The sequence below is a fragment of the Hesperophylax consimilis genome, chromosome 20 (genome assembly GCF_061612785.1).
Source record: "Hesperophylax consimilis isolate HC1 chromosome 20, BYU_Hcon_1.0, whole genome shotgun sequence".
Classification (NCBI taxonomy): Eukaryota; Metazoa; Arthropoda; class Insecta; order Trichoptera; family Limnephilidae; genus Hesperophylax; species Hesperophylax consimilis.
The window spans coordinates 20,340,763-20,366,183 of record NC_142855.1 but is presented as its reverse complement, the minus strand read 5'-3'; the positions used below and the strand labels follow the sequence as shown (position 1 = coordinate 20,366,183).

General features: G+C 35.4%; 1 protein-coding gene across 1 annotated transcript; it reads right to left on the bottom strand.

Moving 5' to 3' along the window:
* Nucleotides 1-34: 34 nt before the first annotated feature.
* LOC149414299 (venom protease-like) lies at nt 35-25,065 on the bottom strand. Its single transcript, XM_089644268.1, has 9 exons — nt 24,837-25,065; nt 20,739-20,842; nt 19,888-20,092; nt 10,623-10,774; nt 8,189-8,310; nt 6,487-6,636; nt 3,020-3,149; nt 1,809-1,943; nt 35-957 (listed from the first exon to the last, which is right to left on the bottom strand). The coding sequence occupies exons 1-9, from the start codon at nt 24,910-24,912 to the stop codon at nt 772-774; spliced, it is 1,260 nt and encodes a 419-aa protein (XP_089500394.1). The 5' UTR covers nt 24,913-25,065; the 3' UTR covers nt 35-771.
* Nucleotides 25,066-25,421: the final 356 nt, after the last annotated feature.

The following is a 25,421-nucleotide window of genomic DNA, read 5'->3' as shown; positions in this document are numbered from 1 at the left end:
TAACCATGACATTAAGAGAGTTACAACGATTTCTGTAAGACCTTATGAATGAAACAACTGTTACTAATAGTCTGGAATAAGCGTTGGAAAGGTTAATAATAAAGAATAACAAATAAAAAAATCTCTTTCATTTTTTTTATTTTACTTGAAAAATTACTGTTTTTATACAAAACTTAAAAGGTTATACTTTAATATTCGATATTTGAGTAAAAAAAAGTCGGTGCTAGTTGTAACAGCATATTACATTTTGCTGTTCGATGATGATATTTTTTTCAATTAAAAAAAATGTTTCTATCATGCGTCGCCAATGCTACACTGCTACACGCCGCAATAGATCACGTGATACGCTTTCCATCTCACCTGTTACCGTGCTGTTGGAACGGAACGTAGTGCGTATCACATGACCCTCTAGGCTGTACTCAACTATCCAGTGACGAGGTGTGATGGAAACATATTTTTTTAGTTTTAAATTGAAAAAAAAAAATTATCTAATAACAAAATTACGTTGACATTTTTCAAATCGCTGGATAAAATCTGCTATTACATCCTACATAAATTTTTACACTATTTAAGAGGGTTTATTTAAAAATACGATTTTTTCGAACAATGTGGTAGCAGGACTGGAAATAAGGCCAACAGTGCATATGTCGTTCGCCTGCGATGATATGTAGATGAACAAGCTGTAGTGCCACGCGATTCGTAATGCGCTGCGTACGAGGACCATCGGCACAGCTCGTCAGTACTACGTCGTCAGTCTACTTCCAACTTTAATTATAGTGTTTTATTGTCAGGCCATACGATCTGTTCGATCCACGGAATGAATGCGGAGACTCGGGTGTAGATTGCTGGAAAATCAGGTTCCCCGCATATCTTACCAAAGGAGGTGATACCGATTAAAAGATAGGTGCATTCCACTCTGTCGTCATTGTATATTTGAAGAGGACCACCGGAGTCACCCTGAAAAAAAAAGTTTGTTTTTTGCGTAAAGAGGTAAACTATACGATTAATCATTGACCCTACACTCTGAGAAACACACAAAATTCTATTGACCTGCGATGACATCTTCAGGTGGCGAAGTTAACCTTAAATTTAACATAAACATTTAACTAGCGCTCTTCACAAAGCACAATTTAATTAATTTCTTGTTGCCACACTTATTTACTAAAAATTTCCTAAACAAGAAAAGATTGATTAATTTTTTAAAGATATATTTTAGACAGTTTTGGGTCTATAGAGAAGATTTTAAGCTAAAATTGAAGAAAATTTAGTTTTCTTTGAAAACATACAGTATAGTTATAATTTAAAATTAGTCCTTCAGTATAACAATCACCTAAAACTAAAGAAAGGTAGAAAATTTCGTGGTTTTTTGGATTTTTGACAGTGTCGCTCGAAGTTGAAAACTTGGATTATTTATTGGATCAACATTATAAATAACTCAGCAAAAAATGAGGACTAGCGGATCTAACGCAAGGTCTGATGTACATGGTTACCGGACTATAATTGGAATTAGGTAGAGATCTGATAGAATAGAAAGTTTAAACACTTTCGTTCGATGAAATGTGTTATTTAAATTATTTCTTCGTAGTGGTATTATAAAGGGGAAGTTATATTACCACTACGCTAAGGAACTCACCCTAGAAAGTTCCGTCACAATTCTGTAACAATTTTGCAGAAGCACAAGTGAAAAGTGTGCAAAACATCCATAGACCTAAGATGATGACGAACTTGGGTGTATCTTGCAATGTCTACAGTAGGGCCACCGCCTCCTGTGACTGCACAGTGTATCAACTAGTAAAGTGATGACAAACCTGGCAAGTGTCATGACTCTCTGTCCTGTGTCCATAGCAAGTCTGCGTGTTGTTCTGTACCCCTAACTTGAGAGTGGGAGATTTCGCCTCGTAGGTCTGACCGCATTCCTCGAATGTGAATTTCTGCACAGTTGCCTGAAAATGAATTAATTCACCATTAATCTCCAGTGTGCCAAGAAATCTACCATGGATTTGGTAGTAGCTAACCTCACTTGCCTCGATTTTTGATGTTTAAAATGCTCCTAGCATACTAAAATACACATGGCGTCACAAAACTCGCACCTTTTGCAAAATCCTATGAGACAATAAAGCAGTCGTCTCTTTCGGTTGTGCAGCTCGTTGCCCTGATCGACATCTCATGTTAATTAGAAATAATTACAACTCATTCCCTTCAATGTCCCCTCGCAATGACTCAGAAATAATGAACTGTTCTTCCTCGACATTCGACATATTATGGATATTATTCACCATTGTCCAGAATGTGTAGACTGGTCAACTCAAGTCAAAACCTTAACTTTTTTTGGGATGAGTCGGAATGATTTTTGCCAGTCGCTAAACAAGTGACGGAATATTATAAGTGTCCTGTTGTCCTGATCCACGGCGTATTCTTGACTTGATTCGACTTGTCACTTTATTTTCATATATTATATCTACCATATATCTGTGCTTTCATGTACCTTTGTCTACTCCTGTATTTTTCATTTTACTTTATTCGTGTTATTATTTTGTAATTTGGACGATGTCCGTTAATAAATAAATAAATCAATAAAGCCACAAGTCTCTTAAAACCGTTGGAAAACCCGTCAACAAACGGGTTAAGTTAATAGCCGAGCAACATCACACTGTCGCATCCCTGATTGCAGTAGTGCCACCACTTGAAAGGCTTCTTCAGCAGTGGTGTCCATTTTAAGGGGTTGTTTTCTAGTGTTAATTATTAACGTGCATCCTCTTCAACGTTCAGATAGAGAATGAATCTGTATTTGACTTCAACTGCTTCTTTTATACCCTAGGAAGATGTGTCAATTTATATGTTTTGGCAATTGTAAATACTTTATATCTGACAATATTGTTTGGGATATATATATATATTGGCTCGGGTAAGCATATATATATAAGCTGTACAAGACATACCAAACAGTGCCTTAATTTAACATCTGAAAAGCGCATCGCAAATTCCGTGTAGTGAAACCCTTTGAAATATTTAAATGTACCTTTAGCAGAGTGTTGCTCATAGTTCCACGATTTGATGTGGTTCCCCAGCCTGTCACCATAGCTTTCTCGTCCTTTACAGGGTCTCCGGTGTGAAGGCAGATAGGTCTGATCTCCTTGGAGAAATATACCCTGAGAAAAACAAATACTCATAGCAAATTATAAACCTTAAAATAAGTCACGAAGCAATTAGAATCATTGATTATTAAAATTTTCAAATGAATTTCAAGTAGAAGACATGCAGCGGGCCGCCTCGGAAATAGTTAGAGAAATCAACTCCAGAGTCTATGCCTGTTTATTTATTTTAAAGAAAATAAAGAGTCCTAATATTAATACAAAGGAAGATAGAAAAGAAACAGACCAATAATAAACATTCACAGATGGTTGAATTGGTAAAATACAACTAAGTATTTAGTGAATGCAGACTAAAATATAAAAAGCAGGACTAAGTAATAAATTTAAAAGCCGAACTAAGAATTAAGTATTAAAATGGAAGTAGAACAAATGTAATAAACAAATATAATGCATTGTACAAGAATATGTGTTTATAAGTATACAGGACGGATAGAGTGGGAGACAGGTTTTGACAGGAGAGGAAAGAGATGAGGGAATGTTGTCGCGCTAATGAAATTAAAAAAAAATAATAAATTAGCAATTTAAAGATAAGATAAAATACAATTAATTTAATAAATCTTGATTTTGTGCTATTCATACCTAAAATGTAATGCAATGAACTTCTGGGACGATAGTAACTAGCAGTGATGTCTATATTTGCAAGGTTTTTATTGTTCCAACTGCACGTTCTGTTTAAAAATTCGTTTTGATTAGAGTTGGTGTTCCATTTGTCAATATAGAAAAGGGTTATATTAAAAACATCAGCTAACATTGCATACGAGTTACCAGTTGTGTGTAATCTATTTGTAACATAACTGTAGCCTGAAACCGTAGTAGAATTGTTACAATAATACATTCTAGGGCACCCTGATCTAATGCTAGCAACATGAAAGCAACATGAAACACCAATTCAACATTAATATATCAGGGTTATCCAATTATGTTGTTACGTGGTGATTAATTTATATTGCTTAAGTGTGTAAAGTATTAATTTTTAATGGGCCGTTGAAGTACCGGATTAAAAGGACGACTAGAGGCACTGTATTGAAGCAACAAGTCCTCCACCAATCCTGGTGTCGAGAAATATATTAAGTGGCATAATAGTTTCTCATTTGGGTGAATTTGACACATAAAATACCGCAGAACATTGATATAGAAAGTCCAAAATGCAATAAAGTCCACCAGTTTTCAGGGAGCACATCTGTACTGAACCTAGTGATACCAGATGAAGTCAATTGACTGAATTAATGCATTTTACATCCCATTAGAACTTTTGATTGTGCAAATCTATGTTTGGCATTAATCTTCAGTACGAATGGAGAAAACTCTGTTCGGTTTGCAATAGAAATCACTAAGTGTATCTGTTTGATGCCCGAGTGGCATTTAAAATGGACTATATCAAGGGCCAGCCCTATGCTGGTGCAATTGGAGCAGTTCACTCCAAGTGCCAAATACCCAACACCTAACAGTCCTAACATATCGCCTTTTAGATTGAAATCATCCGAATATTATTGATTGCAGTGATCACCTACCTCGGCGTCTACTGGTTTTGACATGTCTCTCGGGACACCAAAACTTGGGACACCAAGCGCCGTTTGGCTCAGGGCCGGTCCTGACTAGATAAAGAGAGAGGCAATCAATGGATCTATTACAATCACTAGGAATATAAGCAGAGAGGAAAGTGTGCCTTTACCTGGTGATGTTATTGGTTTCTTTCGAGTCCTGGGGTTCTAGCACAGTTAAATCAAAAACTTTACAATGTCGGATCGATTGGCGTAACTACCGAGGATTTTACACCAATCCATAAAGACCACACGCTCTGCTTAAAATCCCCACACCACAATATTGAATCTGAGTATGCAATGTGCACTACTTAAATTACCCTTTCACGAGATTGTGATCGTGATCCGAGCAGTGAGATAAGATGCTATCTCAACGACGACGAGCTCACAAATAGAAAAAAAACAAATGATAAATGTGTGTTAATAACAAGAATCGATCCAACGAACCCAAGAAGCAAAACGTTAAAAAGGTTTCTAAGATTTCTCTACATGAGGGAGTCTGCCACTATCTGTGGATATACTCGAAAAACATGGACTTCACTCCTTGCAGTTCAGAAGGGAGAGATATGCCGCCAACCATTCATTCAGACAGCTGTGACGCCATTTCGAGAACTAAGCTGTTTCGGAGCACGTGGGTGTATGTTCCTGATGAATACACGGAAAAAACTTCCTGATTAAAAAATATATATAATTTATTAAGAATCTCTTCAAATTATTCGTATTCCTGTTAAAAATGCGATTATAGGCCATTAACGAATGAATTGATAGGTATCCTTATAAACTTTATATAAAATGCCAATGTTTTGTCAAGATGTACGAATACGTCTTCATAAAGATACTAACATTTTTGTTATTATATTATTACGACAAACTCAGGTGTATGAAAACGTGTTAGTGTTGGGCCATGTCAAGCCACTTTTTTGAACTGATTCTCTTGATAGTGCCTTGTTTTCCTCGGGCGCCCCCAACTTTTCTTACCATTCAAACTTGCGATAGATATTATTCATACACTCCTCTTTTTCATTCGCTCTACATGCCCAGACCATCTGAGCGTTCCTTTCATAATCTTACGCATAACGCTTACATCAAGCCCTGCTTATTTATGGGGGTACATCAAATACTTATATCATGTTATCAATAACTGTACTATATTCAATATTGTGTAATGTAATTCATGTATCTTTTTTCAACTAATAAAAAAATTAAAAATAAAAAAAATCAGCCTTGCATTCTTTGTGAATCTCCCCATTCCTCACACGATCGGTCATCGATCGATCTCATTTCTACAGCATTCAGTCTACTTTCATCCTTCCTCTCTTCGCCAGTTCCACGCCTAACTGCCATACTTCAAGGAAGGTATCAAAACTCCATTGTGGACTGCTAGCTTCGCTTCTTTGGACAGTTTTTTTGCTTGCTCCAACTGCGATCAGTCCTCTAAAAATGTAGTTATCTGCATTTGACCTTCTTTATCAGCCTTCACATCTCTCGTAAACATACATACTTCCCTTATACACAAACTTGTAGCGGCACGCTACGAGAACGTTCGACAACATCAGTATGTGCAAAGCGCATTACTTCTGGAAGTTTTTGGACTCCTGACGAAAGCGCGCCAATCTACCTACGACTTGTGAAAGATTCCCGGATTTACAAGGCTCGTGTTTTCCTATATAATCGCAGCCACGTCGCGGCGCAGTTCAGTTCTTAGAACTCATTTCAGTCAGTCCACCTGCTCCAAGTATTCATAATGTAGAACTACATTAAACACTGTTTTTGTAATCTCTCTTTCAACTTACCTTCTGTTTAATTGTAAAAGTGCGATGTCATTGTATTTACTCGGTCGCTTGTAGTCGGGGTGTTTCAAAGGCCAAATCACCGCGTAAAGATTTTCTTTTGTAGGAGGAACATTGTTGTCACCTCCTCCAAGACGAACGTGCGACACATGCCTAGAATAAACGATTATTATTAATAAATATCATTGAAGAAGAAGATAATTCTAACAAATCTAAACGAAACATGAAACAGAACAAGACACAGAAAAATAAAAATATAACAATCACATCTAGGAATTGAACCTAGGATTTCTTGACTTCAACCACTAAAGCATTGATTGGGACCTACATTTATAAAATGATATTATTGAAAAAACTTTTTGAATTTTACACAACTGTAGCTATCGACACTACTAGTATGTTCCAGAACAAACACCCATAATTAAATGCACAGTCTTGGAAATTTCTAGACTTCCAGTTTTTTTTATGGCGCCAACTGCTTTCAGTCCTTCATTAATGGAGTTACCTGCATTTACCCTTCTTTCAATATATCTAATATAATATATATCGAATATAACTCAGTAGTTTGGTCTCCATCTTATACAATTCACATTAACAACATTGAGCGAATACAAAAAAAATTTCTACGTTTTATAAATTTTAAATTAAATATCCCTGTCGAAGACTTAAAATACAATTTCTTATTAAATACTCTAAAAATACATACATTAGAAGATAGACGTAAAATAAACGATTTAACGTTCTTATTCAAAATACTTAACTCTAAATTCGACTGTTGTGAACTCCTGCAACTTATAAACATACATACACCCACAGTAACAACACGACAAAATACAATATTCTACAGCAGCACACATAAGCGTAACTACATTGCCCACTCTCCGATACAACGACTTCACACCATGGGAAATCATTACTTGGGTGATGTTGACATATTCAATACCAACTTGGCAAGTTTTGTGGATCATTTAAAACATTTATTTCAACAATACTCCTAAACACATCATGTAAACCAACAAATAGCTGTAATTTTCTGTTTTTGTTTCTTGTGTTTGTATAACTTGTTACATAGCTTTTATCAAATGTAATTTTATTCTTATTTTTTATGTTTGAAAGTATTTGTCAAATTAAAATTATACTACCAACCATGTAGAAGCCCTCTGGGCGTTAAATAAATAAATAAATATCTGTCAGCCTTCTATTCCCATCACTCTAGGATTTACTTCTTAAATACACGAACATGTATCAAGTGAAGCAGCTTTAAAATAAAGTGAGAATCTTAACAAAACAAGTCGTGTAAAAGCAATATTAAGGGATCTACGGTCGACTTTGCCATAGCAGGCCTGGAAAATCGATCATACCATAGAGTTCATTTAAATTATTTCCAATTAACGTATTACTAAAAACTCAAATGTTTCTAGAGGGATCCCTCGGGAAGTTACTAATTCATCGTCTAGAAAAATAAATTCTGGTGTTTACTGCTAATTTTATAGCTGAAAAACGTTTTAAAAGTTTTACATAAAATATTTTAATGGTAAGGTCCTGTTTTTATTAATCTTAAATATAAACATCTTACATCCGGAGGGATCCCTCTAGAAACATTTGAGATTTTAGTAACACGTTCATCAGAAATAATTAAATTGTGAGCGTCGAGTCGAATATCGCCTTAAGCATATAAAGGGTTAAGTTTGGAAGAGAGACTTACAGTCCGTGCGCTGCGGTAAGGCAATGTGCGGCTGTGAGGACCCACAGTTCGCTGATGAGGCTACCGCCGCAGTACCAATTGATGTCAGCGGGAAGCTCGGGGTCACCATACCCCACTGCAGCCTGCAAGCATTGGTAGAATATTTAAACCACCACTAACATCTAAGCCAAATCCTAATTGGATTGTACTGAAATTTATTTGGTTTCTTGTCTGCTGTACATTTTTAAATATAATGTCATCCAATATCAGTACAGTGCGTGCGTGTGCACGTGTGTGCCACCAAAAGTTAGAAATTAAAAAAGATAGAATGCATTGTATCAATTCTTCTTCAAAAATTCGAAAAGGCGATTGACAACGAGTCTATCCGTCGAGTTTCAGCTTGATCGGATGTCGGGAAGTGGGTAAATTTCCACTTCCAAGATTCCATTTCATTCATTCATTTATTTATTCATCTTTCAAATAGAAGTATTTAAAAAAGAAGAGAAATTATGTATACACAAGAGCAGCAAAATATGTGAATATGAATATTGAATATTAAAATAACATATTTGTATATTGAATATTTTAATAGATAAATTAATATTTAAATAACAGATATGTGTATATTGAATTGAATATTTGAATAACAGATATGTGTATATTGAATATTTGAATAACAGATATGTGTATATTGAATAGTTATAACAGATATGTGTACATTGAATATTTTAAAATATTAAAGTCAACAATATTAGATAAACATGCAAAAGGTGAAGTTGGTACAACTAAAAAAGGTTGATAGGAAATAGAGGAAAGCAAAATAATAAAAAGGTTATAGAGGCAGCTTAAGTATTTTGCGATATGTGACGCTAAACTGTCTATAAGCGGTCTTGAAAACAGCATCGAAGAGGAATGCACTAGCTAAAAATGTATATATTCTTAATGTGCCTTATATCATCACGAATACAGGTAAAAGGCATTAAAAAGTCACTTGGCAAAGAAGAATCTAGAAACGCTCGATTTTGGTGCAAAAGTGGTTGTTATTTATTTTGTGAATATATTTTTAACATAAACCACTAAACACATATCGAATACAACATAAACCAATGCTACTACCATAAACCACTAAACAAATACAACATAAACCATTGCTACTAATATAAACCAATAAACAAACTCAACATAAACCATTGCTACTAATATAAACCAATAAACAAACACAACATAAACCATTGCTAGTAATATAAACCACTAAACAAATACAACATAAACCATTGCTACTAACATAAACCACTAAACACATCAAATATCATCATAGATATTTGGATTAACAAAATCACAAATCGTTTTAAAAGTGGTCACTATTTGATCTCCCAATTATGAGATACATAATTTAAGATCGACCGTGTAAACGTTTATCGTAAAGGTTTATCAGATCAATTTGAAACGTATTATGACCGAATTTCGCACTATCAACAACACTATCAGACAGCCAGAGGAAAAATTTCTGATTTATTTCTTCTGCATAAAATTATACGCGCATCAGTTGATACACCAAACATTTAATCCCAAATAACATCAATACACCATCAAGATAATGAACAAGGGAAATGAAAGACCTTTTCAACATTAAAGCTTACCACACAAATATGCCAATGACAGGTATACTATTCTAATGGTATTTGGTGGAATTAAAAACTAAATTATTAACAAAAATATCTGCAATCAAAGGGATCGTACTACCACCCATCGCTAATCCTTAACAACAAAGACAGCGACATCAAAACAAAAAAATCAGGCGTTTATAAACTCGATTGTAAAGATTGTAATAGCTTTTATATACCTAGGTAAAACAAATAGAAACTTTGAAGTAAGGGTTAAGGAACATCTCAGGGCATTGAATGGCAATAGCGAGTCTGAGTTCGCAAATCATTTAATAAAAAATAATCATAATTTTGACAAACATCATGGACTTAAAATATTACATACAGGCTATAAGGCATCACAGATAAATAAGTTAGAGATTTTAGAAATCAGAAAAAATGTTAATAATAAAGCAGACATAATTAATAAACAGCAAATTTTTGTAAACCCTCTTTTGAACTTTTTCCCACTTAACCGGTCTTTCCTGCTACTAGCTTTGAAATACCTAATTGATAAACTTTCCCCACTCTTACCCCTCCCCCTCCCCTCTGCCCTTTCCGCCCATATGCAATCTATATTTAATTTATAAGTTTAGTATACGTTTGATCCTGAAGAAGTGAACATTGTTCACGAAACATGTTGATTGTGTACAAATAAAGTGATGGAAACAAAGTTATTTGTCGTTTTACTAAAATAAATAATGCCATCACAAAGTGAAAACCTTTCCGAAGAAGTTTTCTTCGAAAAATCAATAATAATAATCTCAAACGTTTACAATACTAGTTAGTAGTTAGTCAGTGTTCATATTTACCATATGAGGGAATTCTGACTTGGTAGCCTCCGTTCCCCCGACTACCAGAGAAGTGGCCGAATGAGCACAATCGTAAGTTCGGATCTTACGTGCATTATAGATATAAGAAGCGGGAACACATGGATTTACGCTATCGGCCAAATCAATGCATTCTGGAAAAAATAATCAACATTTATTAAACGAAAATGACATATTCATACAAAAACTAAACGGGAAAATAATATCGTATGCTGATGACACTGTCATAATAATCGAAGGTACGGATTGGAATACTGTAAATAACTTGGCAAATAATAATAATAATAATATTTGGCTAATTTATATAGCGCCGTTTTCGTGAGAAATCACCTCAAGGGCGCTGTACAAATATATTTCTTAAATATTTAATACTAGAACTACTGACTTATCTCTAAGACTTATATCTAGTGACTTACGACTAAGGCCTATAACTACTATCTTAACGACATATACACGAGTATTTACATATTTGGCAACTTACAACTAAAATTAAAATTAACAATTTAAACTTACTAACGCCAGAAGAAGAAGGAAGTTCTATTATATTAGGGTGGATTTATTGTTAGCTGGATATATTATATGTTGAATGAATTAAATTAATGAATAAAATCAATCAATCGCCAATCTTAAACGCATTTAGATGATTCATCTGCCAACAATTAAACCGATTAACTTGTTATGTTCCCGCTGATATTGTCCATTGTCCACTGGTAGGCAAGTCAATAGCAAAATTGAATGAACGGAATCGCTAGATAATGTAACAATTACGGTATAAAAAAATAAAAAAAAAAGAAATATTTGGATAGAATGACGGATTTATGGAAATGAGTGTCTGAAAAAGTGAGTTTTTAGTTTGGATCTAAATTCTGTTGGGCTGGTTATACATCTCAATTCCATAGGAAGTTTATTCCAAGCCTTGGGGCCGGATACTCCGAATGCACGATCACCAAACTTAGTGTTCGGATTTCGCTTAGGCTCTTTCAACCTTCCAATTGCAGATGATGTCGCTGATCTAAGAGTTGACTGCCTTAGACCAGTATTTTCCGGAATGCATAGCTCAGTAATATACGGTGGCGCCATTTCGTTGATAGCTTTAAACACCATCCAGCATAGCTTGTACTGGATCCTTTCAGGACACTTCAGCCAGTGAAGATTTCGGAGGTGTTCCGAAATGTGCGAAAACTTGGGTACCCCGGTGATAAGCCTTGCTGCGGCGTTGAACACTGATTGTAGTTTATCAGTTTCGCATTTAGGAAGATTTGCATAAATGCCGTTGCAATAGTCAAGACGTGATACTATATATGAGTTCACAAGTAATTTAGTTGCCTCTGTTGAAAGGTTTCTACGAACTGACTTAAGTTGTCTAAGGTAGAAGAACCCCGTGCTAACGGTCTTATTTACCTGACTTTTTAAAGAAAGGTCTGAATCCAGATAAACTCCCAGAAGTTTGACGGTTGTTTTAGCAGTTACGTCGTTGCCGGAAATAGCGATTGGTGAGTTTTCTATTAAATGTTGGCGTCTATGTGTGGCTGCCCAGAGAAACTCCGTTTTTGAAGGATTTAGCTTAAGTTTATTTGAGGACATCCAGAGATTGATTGCTTCTAGACACTCAGCTGTGCGAATTTTTAGGCCGTCGATCTCATTTGGTGAGCAGTAAAAGTATATTTGCTGATCGTCAGCATAACAGTGAGATAAAAGGCCAAATGACTCGATAATTTTTGCGACGTCATTTGTAAAAAGAATGAAGAGAAGTGGACCCAAAACGGATCCCTGGGGTACCCCTGAAGAGAGTTTTGAGAAGTTGGACTGTTTATTTCCAACCTTTACTGCTTGCGAGCGATTGGATAGATAGGATTCTAGCCAATATTTGATGTTAGAATGTAAGCCAAACGTTACTTCTAGTCTCTTAATGAGAAAGTCGTGGTCAATGGTATCAAATGCAGCGCTCATATCCAAAAGTGAAATAAGTGCTAACTTACCTGACTCTATGGCAAGGGTTATATCTGACAGGACACGAAGTAATCCGGTTTCTGTTGAGTGGAACCTCCTATATGCAGATTGATGATTTGTGATTAATTTATTAAGATTTAAGTGGGAGATTATTTGAGAAGCCACAATTTTTTCTAGTAGTTTAGCTACGAAAGGCAGATTTGATACAGGTCGATAATTACCCAGGTTGTCGGCATCAAGCTGTGGTTTTTTAATAATTGGGGTAACTACAGCAGACTTAAGTGGCTCCGGGAAGTCACCTGTGCTTAGGGACTTATTAAACACGTGAACCAGGAAAGGGGATAACACGTTGCAACATTTCTTGAGAAGCCACGTTGGGATAGGGTCAAGAGTACATTGTTTGTTTGGCGAACTAAGGATCAACTTTCCTACTTCTTCCAGCGTTGTAGGTTCAAAAGATGACAGTATCCTTGTGGAATTGGCTGTAAATCTTGGCGGAGGGGCAGAAGATGTGGAGGCGCGTATGGTTTCTATTTTTTCACAGAAAAACTTAGAAAAGGCCTGCGGTGTAATTTCTGTAGCAGTTGGAACAGTATTACCAGCGATGATAGTTTTGACCGAGTTCCAGAGACGTCGTGGATTTTTCCGCTCAGAGTCAATTTTATTGATCCAATAATCGGATCTTTTGGCACTTATTTTGCTTCTGTACTCATTTTGAGCATTTATCCACTGATCTCGTGTAGTAACATCTGGGTTTCTTCTATATGACCTCTCTAGTTTCCTCATTCGCCTTTTCTGGCTTCGGCACTCTTCGTCGAACCAGCCGTCAGACTTTCGAACTTTCCGCGTTTTCGAGGTGGTTGGAGCATATTTTATTAATAAGTTTGAAAGAGTGGTGTTATACTCCTCGATTAGATCTGTCGTCGTCTTAATTTCCCAGTTGCTTTCTATGCATAGAGAAGAATTTTTGAGATCTTCAAGGAAATTTTCGAAATTAAATTTACGCCATTCCCTCGATTCTATTGTTTTATAGGACACTTTTGGCGGGTTGAAATGAATTTCGGTGCGGACAAGTCGATGATCGGATAAGCCTATATCACAGACTTTAGCGGTCAGTGGTGGGCTACTACACATGGATACAAAAATGTCTATAATTCCACCAGCATCATGAGTTGGTTCGTTGACCCATTGCCGGAGTCCAAAACTATCCAGTAGGTCAATGAATTTGATAGCGTTGGGTGATGTCTCGCGCTCGAGGTGAATATTTATATCACCCGTGATGATGAGAGTTTCGGAAAGACCCACTGCCCATTCCAAAAAACGCAAAAACTCCTTAAAAAATTCTACACAGATCGTTTTCGAACCGGGTCGGTACAGCGTTAATAGTATAAATGACGATCCCGCAGAAGAAACACGGCAGCCAATGTACTCAAATGTACTGAATGTGCCATTTTCGACACTGGTAAGCCGCAGTCCTTGTCGGGCTATTATCACGACACCCCCATGATTTACGTGTGATATACTATTAGAGTGTTCCGTAGCTCTGGGTCGAGCCTGCTCCAGAACGACATACCCAAGAGCTTGAAGTCTTTTGATTGAATAAGATTCACTGTTTTCATGCCAGCTTTCTGTGATGGTGAGTATGTGGAGTTTTTGATCTTTAAAAACATCATCCACCTCCTCTAACTTGTTGTTCAGAGAACGTGCATTCCAGGAACCCACCGCAAGCCGTCTGCTTCTAAAATTCGCATGTCGTTCTGATCGAATTTTATTCAAGTTCAGATTGTCACATTTATCAGAATCGCGTAGGGCTTCAGAAGCTAGGACGCTCCGTTTGTCAGTTGGTATGACCACTTGAATACCCTGTTCTAATAGAGAGTTAATATTATTAGAGTTATTGTTAGTTTTAAAGTCTTGTTCCTTCTTGCATAGATATTTTTTCCTGTTTTGTCCTCCACGACAACCCCGGTACCTAGCTTTCACATTTGGGTCACGCACAAGGTTGTACAAGGTTACTTTTGCGGCAACCAGAGGGTCCAACAATACACGTTTATTTTTAAAACTTAATAGTGTTGCCCTATTATGCACAATAGTAGTGTTTATATTATGCATTGCATAACAAAGTAAACATCGTAAATCACTGCACTACAAACTGAACACTTGGGATTAGCTGCTAGGTCGAGCCACGTGCGGTATGCACATGTGTCCAGTTGACCATCGGATGGAAGCGCAACTGTGTTTTAAGAAACGAGAGTTTTAAAATAATATGAGTTATTTTATTAAAAGTTCAATTAAGCTAGAAACTGCGATATTAAAATTATTTTGATTGTATACACTTAACATAAAAATGATTACGGTTATTTTTAGATATTTACACAATTTAACAAACAAGGACTTCCCAATATTTTCAAAATATATCTAGGAGCGCTAGAAAAAAGCAGCCGGCAAGCTTCAGGAGCGCCAGAGAACCTGATAGCTGCTATTAATAATATTAATATACTGAAAAATTTGTTCGATAAAAATCTTCTCTCCTTAAACACAGAAAAAAAATTTATCCCATTTTCAATTAATAAATTTAAATCAGAACCAGAGTTAAACATTATAATACACCAACGCAAATGTGGCAGAACTAACTGCAATCAAACTTGTCCTATCCTTAGTCCATTATCCAAAATCAAATATCTTGGTGTATATATAGATCAATATTTTAAATGGAAAACACATAATATATTTGTGAACTCGTCAAAAGAATTAGGAAATGTATTTATATATTTATAAGACTTTGAAATATTCTTAGACTAGAAAACCTAAAAATAGTGTACTATGCGATTGTTCAATCTATATTACAATATGGTATTATTGGTTGGGGAGGAACATATAATAAAATTTTGAACCCACTTAAAGTAGTTCAAAGATTGGTAATCAAAGTAATTTTGAAAAAACCGTCAAAATTTTCTACTGAAATTCTTTTTACAATTTTCAAAGTACCTACAGTAGACAAAGATAAATGCAAAACAGCTTTTTATAATGTAAACTCTCTAGGTAGAATTTTAATTAACAACAAAGATAAGAGAGAAAAACTCGAGAACTCGGGCGTTTACCAAGTGAACTGCGCTAACTGCCCAGCATTTTACGTTGGTCAAACAGGTAGATCTTTCAAAACCCGAATTAAAGAACATTTTACAAATTGAGTAAATAATAAAGGCGAATTGTCAAATGTAGCATCACATTTATTAGAAAACAAACACTCGTTTGATAAAGACAGAGATGTTAAAGTCCTCCATACTTGCAATAAAGGCCACAAGCTTGATAGATTAGAATCTTTAGAAATTACTCGCTTAATTAATAAAATAGACCCTAACTTTGTAATGAATAAACAATTAGAATCATTTGCCAAGTCTCCGCTCTTGTATCCATTGTAATTTTCATAATAATTTCGACATTAAAATATGTAGTTAGGTTAGACCATCCCTATTTCAATGTAAACATGTACCCCTTCAATAAGTAACTTTGTAATTAATAAGCTATTAGTATCAGTTGCTAAGTCCCTACTTTCTTAATTCTTATAATAATTTCTCAAATGTAAACATGTATCATTTCAAAAAGCAAATATAATCGCATCATAAATAATGATTTGACAATAAAATTAGGTCATTAATAATGCATATTACCTGTGAGGTTTTTCCCTAATAAGTATTGAAATGAGCTACAAACCCAAGGTAATTAGCTTACTGGAATTACCAAATATTTAGAAATTCCACAATCTTAAACGACTTAGTAACAAATAAAATTGACTAAAACCCTATAAACTACCCCTCTCCCCCCTCCCCCATATGTTGTGTATATAAACCGTAGACTAAGAATTTTGTGTACCAGTCTGAAGATGGCTTTGACGAGCTGAAACCGGTTACGGTCAAAATAAAATTAAGTGGAATAAAGTTTTTTATTTGTTTTATTATAATATAAGACAAAATGTATCAAAAATATTCAATACTTCAAATTTACAAAAAAATACAGTCAAATACTCATAACTTGCAATTCAATACATCAGCAAGATACCAGAAAACTATTAAAATCCCAAAATTTAACACTAAGCTCATTCAAAATACCTATCTTTATCTAGGCATAATTTATTTTAATAACCTTCCATTAAATTTAAAAAAATATCGAAAATATTCAGGAATTTCACCTTAAATTAAAAAATTACCTTAAAATATTAAAAGTCCAAAATACGTTCACTACTTACATCTAGAAGTAATATTGTTTAAATCTTGTGTTGATTCTTAATAATTTATTTACCTTAATACTAACATGTACATAATTGAACTAAAATTCCCTCACCAAACACAAGAGCATTGTCTCTTTGGTGAGGAAAGGCTACTTTAATTTCTATTGTTTTATATCTTGTTTATATCATGTATACTTATCTATGTAACAAAATATTTTTTTCAAATATTAAATTTAAAAAAATAAAAGTTAGTGTGGTACTTTATATTATCTGCCTGTACAAAATATAAATAAATAAGTATGATAACATATTTACATTCTAACATCACGTTCATCATTCAAAAAATGCATTGTACATATAACTTTGTATTAGTGATCGACGAACCGGTGAATGCAATCTGTTAGACATAAATTGATACTAGTTTGACTAGTCTATAGTTAGTAATAACATAGATCATTGTAGAAATGTACTATCTATTTGTACAGCGTCTTTGAGGTGATTTTGCACAAAAATACGGCGCTTTACAAATCATCCAAAAACTATTAACTAAACACGAAGATGAGGAAATCGTTAGCATTATGAAGTAATTCCATCATAACTTACAGTCAACAAACTTGAAGATTTTTTTATTTTGTGGAAATCGACATACATCGGTTTGTGGAAATCGACTTACATCGTTTTGTGGAAATCAACATACATCTTACACGAGGATGAGGAAATCGTGGAAACTAACACCCATACTAGATTACTTGACAACTGGGTGCACTTTTAAGGGGGAAATAATGTAATAAGGATTTTTTTCACTTGATCACGCACTGTCTTCCTTGGGCGTCCTCAAATTCTTCAACCATCACTTCCAAGTCACATATTCTCTATACGCCTCTTTCTTCGGTCACCACTCATGTCTCATTTTACCAAAAATAATTATTTGATTCACGTCTTCCTTGGGAATCCCCTACATTTTTTACCATTCACGACATGCCGTATCAAAAATACACATTATTACTGTTAAAAAACTACATTATGTTGACTTTAATTACTACGTTAAGTCTTTTTAGAGCATCCCCGACTTCTGCTACCATTCAAACCACTTTTTAAATACTCCAGACATTAATAAGAACACCCAATTGTCATGTTCTCTAGAATTCATAACACCGGGTACACATCAACTACTTTTATAAAAAAATCATAATCCATTGATTCCGACTCCAAAGGTAATCCTCAGAAATTAGCGTTGGTTTCTTTAAATTACTTTAAATTAATCAATGTGATTATCAAAGACAGGTGACCAAATTGTATAGTTTGAAAATTGTAGAATGCTTCTAATAATAGTAAAAAATGCGCAAAAAAAAATACAAAATTCATTCCCTCTCGAAAATTTGGTCATTTTTTCTTCTTGGCAGTAGAAATGAAGATCTGCAGAGTCAACCCAAAACAAAGTGAATGAACACAGTTCCAGGAGGTTATTGTCATTACTTATTACAATGCTTTACTAAAAAAACTGTCTTATCCCACCAAAAAGTGGTCCAACTCGATCTACTTTGTGAAAATGTATTTTAAAAAATTCCCAGAGTGCCTTAATTTTTTTTGCGGTTCTGCAGATCTTCATTTGAAACAGTTTTGTGATCATTCAACAACCAAATTTCCTGTTCAAATTGTCATATCCTTTGTTCCTCTCCCTCTTAAAAGTTTTCCCTGGAAAGAAACAAGAAAGGAATAAAACAAGACCTAAACAAGTGATATTTTATTGTTGTTAACACATACTCGTATGTTATTTGTTTTGTATTCGTAATATAGTCGTTGTTGGTCGTGCAAATTATCTCGTTGCTCGGATAATCGTTTTTAATTGCATCCCTAATTATAATATTTTCGTGTCGTGAAATTCAACATAAGTTGTGATTATATAAGGTGTACACCTATAAGTTATCAATGCGATGGAATTTTCAAGAAACCAACAGTAGAAACCATCATCATTAATAATAATAATTGGATGACTTGTATAGCGCCGTTTTTGTGCAAAATCACCTCAAGGGCGCTGTACAAACTTATAATACATTTTTACAGTGATCTATGTTATTACTTAACTATTTATGGAGATAATATACAGTACAATACTTACCTGGTAGGTCACTTGAGATGAACACTTAATTAACATTATCTAATTGTTGATTAGCGAAATTTAGATACAGGATCTAGGACATAATTGGAAAATTGAATATAACTGGACTCTATATTTAATTTAAGGGTACGACAGCTTAAAAAGTTTTTAGTTTAGACCTGAATTCTGTTGGACTTGTTTTGGATCTTAGTTCCGGAGGGAGTTTATTCCAAGCCTTCGGCCCAGATACTCCGAAAGCGCGATCACCAAACTTAGTATTTGGCTTGCGCTTAGGTTCCATCAGTCTGCCTACAGCTGATGATGTTGCTGATCTAAGAGTTGACTGCCTCAGACCAGTGTTTTCCGGGACGCATAGTTCAGAGATGTAGGGTGGGGCCATTTCATTGATGGATTTAAACACCATCCAGCACAGTTTGTACTGGATTCTTTCAAGGAACTTGAGCTAGTGAAGGTTACGAAGGTGTTCTGAAATGTGCGAATATTTTGGAAGGCTGGCATAAATGCTGTTGATACGTAAGAGTTGATAAGTAGTTTTGTTGCTTCTGTAGGAAGGTTTCTTCGGACAGACTTGAGTTGTCTTAGGTGAAAAAAACCGGTGCTTACAGTCCTATTTATTTGACTTTTAAACGAAAAGTCTGAATCTAAATTGACACCAAGAAGTTTGACTGATTTTTTTGGGATGATATCGCTGCCGAAAATAGTAATAGGTGAATCGTCTATGAAATGTTGACGTTTGTTTGTGGCCGCCCAGAGAAACTCAGTCTTAGATGGATTGAGCTTCAGCTTGTTTGAAGACATCCAACGAGTTATTGCTTCTAGACATTCATACGGATCTGGACCTTTCATCCTTCCTCGTATTCTTAATGATTTTCATTTACAGAGTCCACTTTAATTGTCACTCGGGTATCTGATATCATATTTTGGCATTTTATAATGAAGGTTAAACTTACTATCCCATGACTTTTGACCCTTTTTCTGCACTTTGACCGCCCCTGGTGGCTTGTCCGGACAAGTAGTCTCCGGATTAGAGCCCACATCCCTTGAGCTCCGTTCCAAGACCGCCTTTGCAGTGGCACCATTTGTCACTGGGCTGAAGAAACTACCCTGGGCAGTGTTACAGCAGACTATGGACTCACGTCCCTCGTAAAGGCAAACCTGAAACAGAGAATAATGTCTTCAGAATGGTACATGGGTCTCTTAAGGCAAATTAAGTTCTTTGGGAAATTATCGTACTACCCAGGGCATAGGCGTCTACCAAAGATATTAGAAGAACGAGATATGCTATGTTGGCCGCCGGACCGTAGCCGGAGTACTACCTAATTATGGTACTTTGAACGGTATCGGGACGTGTACGCACAGAAATCTGTTCTATGTATTAGTGCGGATACCTTAGCGTAAGCGAAGGTGAGCAGTAGTATTGGTGAACAAAACCGGCGACACTCGGCAAAACAATTCCACTCAGTACAAACTGCTCATAGCACATCTCGTTCTTCTAATATCTTTGGCGTCTACTGATTTTGACAAGGGCCGCAAACATTTTACTTGCATCAGGCCACGTTTACGTTTGGCTCAGGGCTGTCCCTGTGTATACTTAAATAAATTCCCAATGTGCTATTTCATGGCTCTACACAAACACATAAATAAATATGATTCAATCATCATATATATTTATGTATTATTATTTATAATTTTATTTTTAAGAAAGACAAACATTCCCGGGCTACGAATAATCGTGGATGGAGTAATTGAACTCACGATACCTGAGTGATGCCAACCCAGCCACTGACTATTATTTACCTACCTGTGGACGTTTCCTTAATCTCAGTCCGATCTTTGCTGACTTGCAGTTCTTGAGAGACACACACACTCCGGCATCGCCAGATTCTTCTAGAATGCACGCACCTCCTGAAAAAAATATATCTATGTAATTTTGTTCACATAAATCATTTTAGTTCACAAGTTAGAGTTGTTCACTCGATGGTGACTTAGATCCAGAGATGTGCAAAATGGGTACCCAAAACCATTTGAAATGCAAAATGGAAATGGGTCAAAACTTTTCCATTTGAAAATGCAAAATGGGTTTTAGAAAAGCATTTTAAATGCAAAATGCAAAATACCTATTTTCAAAATGCATTGAAAATGCAAAATGGTTTCTCAGGTTTCAATTAGAATAATTATAGAATTTTTAAACAATTTTGTAATTTAATAATGGACATCAATGTAGAACAAACATATTTCTTGATGGTAAATCCAAAAACACCACGACTACAGATTATGAAACCACAAAAAATTTGCGCGGGACTATTATTGCCAACGTAAAAACATATAAACTGCTATCTAACATTTAATATTACAGCGTCATGGCACCATATTCAGTATTTGAATCAGTATTTTTTGTAATGGTATCACTCAAAGATATTAGAAGAACGAGATGTGCTATGGCAGTTAATACTGTGTGGAATTGTTTTGCCCAGTGTCGCCGGTTTTGTTCACCAATACTACTGCACACCTTCGCTTACGCTAAGATATCCGCACTAATACATAGAACAGATTTCTGTGCGTACACGTCCCGATACCGTTCAAAGTACCCTAATTAGGTAGTACTCCGCCTACGGTCCGGCGGCCAACATAGCATATCTCGTTCTTCTAATATCTTTGGTATCACTCAATTGCCAGGGCTTCTACCAGGGAGCAACTTGACAAATGGAAATTATCTCTCATAGCGAGGTTGAGGACCGACTGATATTTCGGGCTTATGAAAAAAAGTTGAGTGGAGATAGTAGGAAGAATGTTGCAAAAGCATTTAAAATGGAAAATGCATTGAGAAAAGCATTTAAAATGCAAAATGCAAAATGGTTTTTAGAAAAGCATTTAAAATGCAAAATGGAAAATACCCATTTTGCATTTCCATTTGAAATGGATTTATTTGAAATAAAGCACATCTCTGCTTAGATCTAACTGGCCGCGATTATCGCTCAGCTCGGTAGTCGGTCGTGTTGTTCTCCTGATTTGAACCGTGTCCATTGGATTCACATAAATGACTCGGGGCCAAATGGTTCTGCCGTGTGTGATCAGCATAATATTTCAACTAGCAAGGTTAAAAGATAACTTTCGAAGAAATGATGCATCACTTGGTGAGGTCACATAATGTAGATTAGTTAGTCCTTCTGTTATCACAGGTTATCTATGCAACCTTCACCCATCATGTTGTAGGCAATATAGATCATAAATTGAGACGAAACGTGTAATTTAGCGAATCGCTAATTTTGCATTTTTGTCAAAGTTTGTACTTGTTTATATGCATTCCATTTCGTTATCTTTATGTTTCACTAATTAGTTTTGGAATTGAAGTAACGGATTCTACACATGGTGGTCGTGGGGGGGGGGGGGGGGGGGGTGGCATCTGTCCCCTACATGGAACTATGTACACTTAGGTCCCCCCAAGACAAATTGGTGAACAACAAAAAAAATATGTCTATTTGACTGTATATGTGTATATTACTGTATCTCTGTATAAAACAGTATACGTGTTTACAACTGTATATGTGTATATGTATAACAGTATACGTCAATTTAACTGTATATGTGTAAATAATTGTATATACCTATATCTGTATATAACTGTATATCTTTATATAACTGTATATGTATGAATAAGTGTTTATAACTGTATATGTGTATAAAACTGTGTAAAAATTTAATTTAATTTTTATACTTATTGTTCTGAGCCCCCAAAGTAGTGGGTACACGTGGAGGACACATGGCCCCGGTCAGGTGCCCAAATGATACACGTGGAGAATACAGAACAAGCCTCTTGTGCAACGATGGAAGACTTAGCTAGCAGTGGTTTAAACTCGCGACGCCTGAGTGGGAATCCACACATCTGTCCAGCCTGTTAAGCTGGTATGTTTTAAAGGTTTCCGATTTAAACAATACTAAAATATTTAACAACTTTTTCACTTCTAAAATCACGTAGAATCACCCCCCGAAGATACCCCACCGACGCCCACTGACGCCCTGTACAGTTTGTCTGTAAGTTTTTTGCCTTGTGGGCAGCTGCCCAAATCGCCGAACACTTGCTACGCCCTTGTTTTCAAATCAATGCAAAACAATTATTTTTAATATAGGTACATAATGGTATCAGAAGTCGGGGACACCCGAGGAAGACATGGCACGATCAAGTTAATCAGATACTCGAGTCGGGCCATGATGTCAGAATAATAGAAAAGTATGTATGAGACGATGTATGCATGTGAATGAGGCAAGGAGTGTGTGCCAAGACCGAGTTGTTTGGTGGTCCGTCCTCTCTGCCTACCCCTGCGGCGATACGGCGTGATGGTTAGTTAGTTAAAATATTTATTTATTTATTCTGACTCTCCGAAAAATCAAAATCGAAAACATTTCATTGGTTTGCCATTATTAAGACATGGCACTATCAAGTTAATGAAATTCTTGAGTCGGGTCATTTCAAAGGTCACGATAACAGAAGATTGTATAAGTTGTGTCAATTTTAATGACTCGAGAAGCGTGTATCAAGAATTGCTGTGAATAATTTGCTTGATTTCAATAGCCAAGTACTTCCAAACCTTCATCTTCTCCATCTCCTTACCCGTCCAACTACCTTCATTCCTACAACATACCCTGATAACTGATGCCATTGTCCCACAGCTCTATACAATTTATACATAGCAACCTTAACAATATAAAGTGTATTAAATTGTTATATTTTGCCTATACAGGGTTTTCCAATAAGAGGTGTTATTTTGAATAGCCCACTATTTCGGTAAATGTTACTTTTGTGGCTGTCATTTTTTTACATTTGACAAGTAGAAACTACGCCATTAATAAAAATGGAACGATACACGCTTCAACAACGCATTGAAATTATTAAAATTCAATTGAATGAATCAAATGCAAATCATCTTGAGTGATGAGGCCCATTTCCACCTCGGTGGCTTCGTTAACAAGCAAAATTGTCGCATCTGGGGCTCGGAAAACCCAAGAGTTATTGTTGAAAAGCCTCTCTATCCTTAACGTGTGACTGTTTGGTGCGGTTTATGGTCCGGCGGAGCCATTGGACCTTACTTTTTCGAAAATGAGGCTGGAGCAACAGTTACGGTGAATGGATTGCGCTATCGAGATGATTAATGATTTTTTATTGCCGGAATTGGATGGTATTGATCTGGACAACGTTTACTTTCAACAAGACGGCGCTACGTGCCACACAAGCAACGAAACCATTGATCTTTTACGATTGAATATCAAAATAACACCTCTAATTGGAAAACTCTGTATAAGAAGTCACCTTGAGAACAATTCTCCTGTCTGGAACCATCATTATAATATACATGTACATTGCACAAGCTGTTGAAAGAATATAAAACAAATTCTTACGTTTTATAAATTTTAAAATGAGTATTCCAGCAATTATGTTGAACTACAATACTCTGTTAAATTATATGAATATGCTCAAATTGTCAGACAGAAGAATTTTCACAGACTTGGTATTTCTATATACAATTCTAAATGATTTAGTTGATAGTTCGGTATTGCTAGAATTGATAAGCTTTCGGATTCCACAACGTAATACTAGAAGTCAGGATTTATTTCAGTGCAGAAATTCTAGTACTAACTATCATATGTATTCCTCTTTGCCCAGATTACTAATGAAGTGAAACAATTATACCAAGTCAGTGGACATTGTCAATTCAATGAATCTTTAAACAAATATAAAATGTTTTTAATGAAGCAATTCAGTTATGTATTTACAACAAATAATGTATATTTCTATTCACATGTAAAAGCCCCTAAAAGGGGCGTTAATATATAAATAAATTAATTAATTTAGACTACTTACTGCAGTGAAATAGTGTCATGATTATGAAATTAATTAACTTACCAGATTTTAATATCTGCCCATCACTTAACTTAGCTATCAAAAACACACTTAAAACAAAATACACAAATGAAACCATTTTGTTAGACAAAACAAAAAAGAAAAAAACACACTTAATTCATTTTAAGATAGATAAAAAATGATCATTGGTTTGATTCCAATAATGTATTGTTTTATCTAACTATGATGATTTTGAGATGAGCGTATGCTCAGTAAAGCGTACGTCCTGATCGGGTATATGAAACGAACTTAAATATAAAACAAGTATGTTATTATTCGAAGGAAATGATAACATGATAAGTATATTAAAAATAGTTGTTTAGCTTTGATTTAAAATCAAAGGCGTCGCAAGCGTTTGGCGATTTGGGCAGCTGCCCGCACGGAAAAAAATATTAAAATGCGATATCTTCGGGGAGTCAATCAGCGTGATTTTAAAAGCAAAAAATTGGATGGGAAAATAAATGTTGGAATTTCGAAAAAGTTTTTTATATTTTTTACTTCTACCATCATGTAGAAACACCTCCCGAAGTTAACGCACTTTACCCTCGGACACCCTGTATATTAATAATTTATTTTAAAAAATCTCTT

Bases quoted from the DNA above. Each gene is read 5' to 3' on its own strand.
- LOC149414299 (XM_089644268.1), bottom strand. From the start codon at position 24,912: ATGGTTTCATTTGTGTATTTTGTTTTAAGTGTGTTTTTGATAGCTAAG. The intron at 20,093-20,738 runs GTAGGTAAATAA...TCTCTGTTTCAG, and splicing joins GATTAAGGAAACGTCCACAG to GTTTGCCTTTACGAGGGACG. The intron at 6,637-8,188 runs GTAAGTCTCTCT...CGTTTATTCTAG, and splicing joins CTTACCGCAGCGCACGGACT to GCATGTGTCGCACGTTCGTC.